Genomic DNA, 3,956 nt, shown 5'->3' on the forward strand with positions numbered 1-3,956 from the left:
AAGAGCCATGTCAAAATCGTAGGACATGCCCACCGTGTTCACTCCAAAGCAAGGTTCAACATAACTGGCATCAACTTCGAAAGGATCTACATCAACCTTCATTTCCTTCTTACCATCATCAAATTTAAACCGTCCCTCCATTATTGCCTCTTGAATTAAGTCCCTGAAACAGACACAACTATTAGTTGAATGACTTGTTGCTTGATGAAACTTATAATATGGCTTTCCTTTTAAATCTTTCACAGAAAGCAAAGTTCTTCTCTTAGGTAAAATTAACTGTTTATCTTTAAGCAACACATCAAATATTTGATCAGATTTTGAAATATCAAAACTATATTTCTTTCCACTTTTCAGTTTCAAATCATTCGACTTTTCACTACTTGGTAATTTTTTCAACAAAGGGAAAACATAAGGATGGCCTTTCTTAAGTTCAGCCAAATCAATTTCTGTTTCAAAATCGAATTCCTCTCAGAAGAATCCATTGTTACATAAGCCACTTTTTCTTTTCGAGTAAAAGGTTTACTCTTCGATCTCTGTTCACTCCTATATTTCTTTTTCTTTTCTCATAAGTTTGGTCTGTCGAACCTTTTCAGCCAGATGGGCCAAATCGGGAATATGCACATTAAGCAATTTTCTGCGTATATAGAATCCCAATCCCATAGTTACTATTTTCACTATCTCGTTCTCAGGTAATGACACATAACATCTACTTCTAGCATTTTTAAAACGTATTAAGTAATCATCAATGGTCTCACCATCTTCACGTTTCAAAGCCACTAAATCAGTAACTGCTACGTTCATTTCACCATGATAGAACTGAGCGTGAAAGGCAGTTTCTAATTGATTCCATGTTGTAATCGAATTTGGTCTAAGATTCGAGAACCAAGTAAATGCATTTTTTGTCAATGATGAAGGAAAAAATTTTATTTTTAAATTTTCATCATTAGCTAGATTTCTGATCTCGACCAAATAACGAGCAACATGTTCAGTAGTTGATTCTCCAACTTCACCGGCAAATTTTGTGGTTATTTTTGGATTTTTCACCCCTCTTGACACTTCTGCCATTTGAACCACTTGGGGAAAAGCAAACAAAAAATGTGGTTGGTTCATAAAACCAACATTCAATCCAACTCGATTCAGTACTTCTTCTACAATTCTGGTGACTTGATAACGTTCACCACCACGTAATCTGGCTAAAAAGTCATCAGCATTTTGACCTCGGGGAACCACGTGAGGATTTTCTCGATTCGGAATCTGGTTTTCATTTTGAAAAATATTTTCCATTCCTTCGTTATTTCTCCTAGCATTATGCCTTTCACCTTCATCATAATCAACGATTCGAGCAATCCTCTCGACTTGTCTAGCAAGACGCTCGAATCTTGATTCATGATCAGCCAACATGGGATTCAGAATCGTAGTCATTTGCTGAGTCAATAAATTGACCAAGTCATGGTGACTCTCCTCCACTTGTTGTCGATATACTGCCATCGAATTCGCAGCATTTGAAGTGCAGCCCACATGGTAATCACGAGAATACTCGGTAGGTTGTGGGTTTTGAACATTATTCACTCCATTTATGTTCCCATAATGGACAGGTGGCATCAAACCACCCTCCGGTGGGGTATAACCAGGAGGAAGACCATAAGGGGGCCAACCAGCAATTAATAGAGGTTGATATGGTGGCACAGGGCCATGTGGACGAGTATTACGTCCAACATATCCAGTTTAAATAGTCGTAATGACTATACTTTCAGTCCCAATTGCACCTTCCGAACGTGAAGACACGTCAGCTTGTTGCACGGAAATCGGTATGCTATCATTGGTGGATGAACCACCATTCACATTTGATAATTTATCAGCCATGTGAATGATCTTCCCACTTCGTAATCGCATACACTAACAATTACTGGAAAAAGATTTATTTGACACACTTCGATTTAAAACTGTCCCACCGGGCGTGCCAATTTATTTTGTCGATTTTCAGCAAATCGATGGTGGTTCGATATCTAGTGATCTGGGAGCGAAACCTACTCCTCTGTGCGAGTACCAGTTTTCTAGAAGTGCATCAAAAGCACCTTCGATTAGACCAGATTTGAAAATAAAATAAAGTAAATCTATAAATTAATAAAAAGGACTTAGAAATTAAAGTTTTGAAATCCAAAAAGATAATAAAATGGAAAGGTTTGCAATGAAATTAAAGAAAAACAAAAAAATGCCTTCGATTGGATCAAAGGACTTCAACATGAAAGACTTAAAGGCAGAAGGATAAATTGAACCACGAAAGTAAAGAACACTTGATAAGTAAAATTGATCGAAATGTTAAGTTTACAGGAAAAATAAAGTGAAAGAAAGAAGATGATGGAAGGAACCCTACAGAAAATGTAACTCGATTGCAAACTTAGGGATTCGCTGGGATGTGAGAGTGCTAGAGTGTTTTTTCTGTGTAAAAGTTCCAACCCTTATTCACTAAGATTTTCTAGTATTTATAGACTAATCTTACATAATTGCCCATTAATTTATAATTAATTACAATTAAATATGGCATTTCAAATTTGACGTGCAGTCTCTCTTGGTAACCGTTTCCGTCGCATGATTGTAGATATTCTCCATGATCTCCTCGTGCAATAAAAGCCATTAAATTCCCACTTTCACAACTAATTGATCAGCTCTTTTGAAGTCCTTACTCAATTCTTCGAATCGTATCTTCTACTCGATTTGGCTTACTCGATTAACCAAAACAATCGAAATCCACATCAGCACTGATTACCTCCAACTTCAAGCTCGCGCGCGCGCGTCTTCCCGAGAAACCACACTTAACTCATTTCGATTCAACTCACTTTTATCGAAAATACTTTTTCGATCAACAATCATATTTGGTTACTACTATTTAGAATTTGACTACTAATTGTGCAAAAAACAAAAAACAAAAAAAAATTCACTAGTAATTGTGCATAAATTCTTTTTAAAAAAATGAGTTTACCGTTAGATTTACGGAAAAATATCCGACAGTAATTAGGCGGGAATAAAGTAATGGAGCGCCAAAATTACTGGCGAAAAATTTTTGTCGGTAATTAAATAGCTTTTAGGTAAAGAATCCATCATAGAATCCAACAATAACTACCGGCGATTTGAAAAATCCAACGATAATTTGTTACCGGCGAGGGTATACCGTTGGATTGGTTTCGACGGAAAATCCGCCAGTAAATTTGATGATACTTAATATTTTTCTTGAAGTGTTGTACCACATTCTTCGGAAGTTCTATCTGCACTTCGCTTCGGCAATTCCATCTCGATCCCATTCCAGCAATTCGGCCTCGTTCTGTCTGTGCCTTGTTCTAACAATTTCGTCTACATCCCAAGTTTCAACAATTTTTTCACCTGAATTCCCATAATTTTTAATCCAACTATTTTCTTTTTTTTTTTAATAAGTTGCAAATTCATATTGCGACTTGTGTTTAAAAGAGTTAAAATATTAGAAAATATTAGAGTATTTAAATATTAATTGGATTGATCTCAAATTAATACTTTTCTTAATAATAAGATATTAGATATTTATTATTTGATTGTTCTTTTATTTATTCATCACTTATAAAAAGTGATATTTTATTTTATATCTTAAGCACATTTATCTAATTATTAAATTTATTATTCTTTAAGTTATTATCATGAATTCTAACTTTTAAAAGAATTGAACCAAGTAAATTTGTTTTATTTTTTGTCAAAAATCGTTTCAGCGTGTTTATTAATAATAATAATAATAATAAAGTTTATATAACAAATCTTAAATGAAATAATTCGAATAATATTAATATTTAATCTGTCTGGACACAATAAAAAAAAAAAAACAATGGAGTACTTCGAGTCCATCTATTGCTAGGTCGTCGCAGTAGGTCTTGCTTTGAACTTGTGTATTATTTTTTGAGTCATATAATCAACTTGATAGGAATTGGAAAATC

At 34.4% G+C, this 3,956-nt stretch overlaps 1 protein-coding gene across 1 annotated transcript; it reads right to left on the bottom strand.

The window, feature by feature from the left end:
* Nucleotides 1-543: 543 nt before the first annotated feature.
* On the bottom strand, nucleotides 544-1,602 carry LOC107633285 (uncharacterized). Its single transcript, XM_016336926.1, has one exon. The coding sequence runs from the start codon at nucleotides 1,600-1,602 to the stop codon at nucleotides 544-546; it is 1,059 nt and encodes a 352-aa protein (XP_016192412.1).
* Nucleotides 1,603-3,956: the final 2,354 nt, after the last annotated feature.

Source organism: Arachis ipaensis, chromosome B3, assembly GCF_059453495.1.
Source record: "Arachis ipaensis isolate K30076 ecotype BB chromosome B3, ASM5945349v1, whole genome shotgun sequence".
NCBI classification, from domain to species: Eukaryota; Viridiplantae; Streptophyta; class Magnoliopsida; order Fabales; family Fabaceae; genus Arachis; species Arachis ipaensis.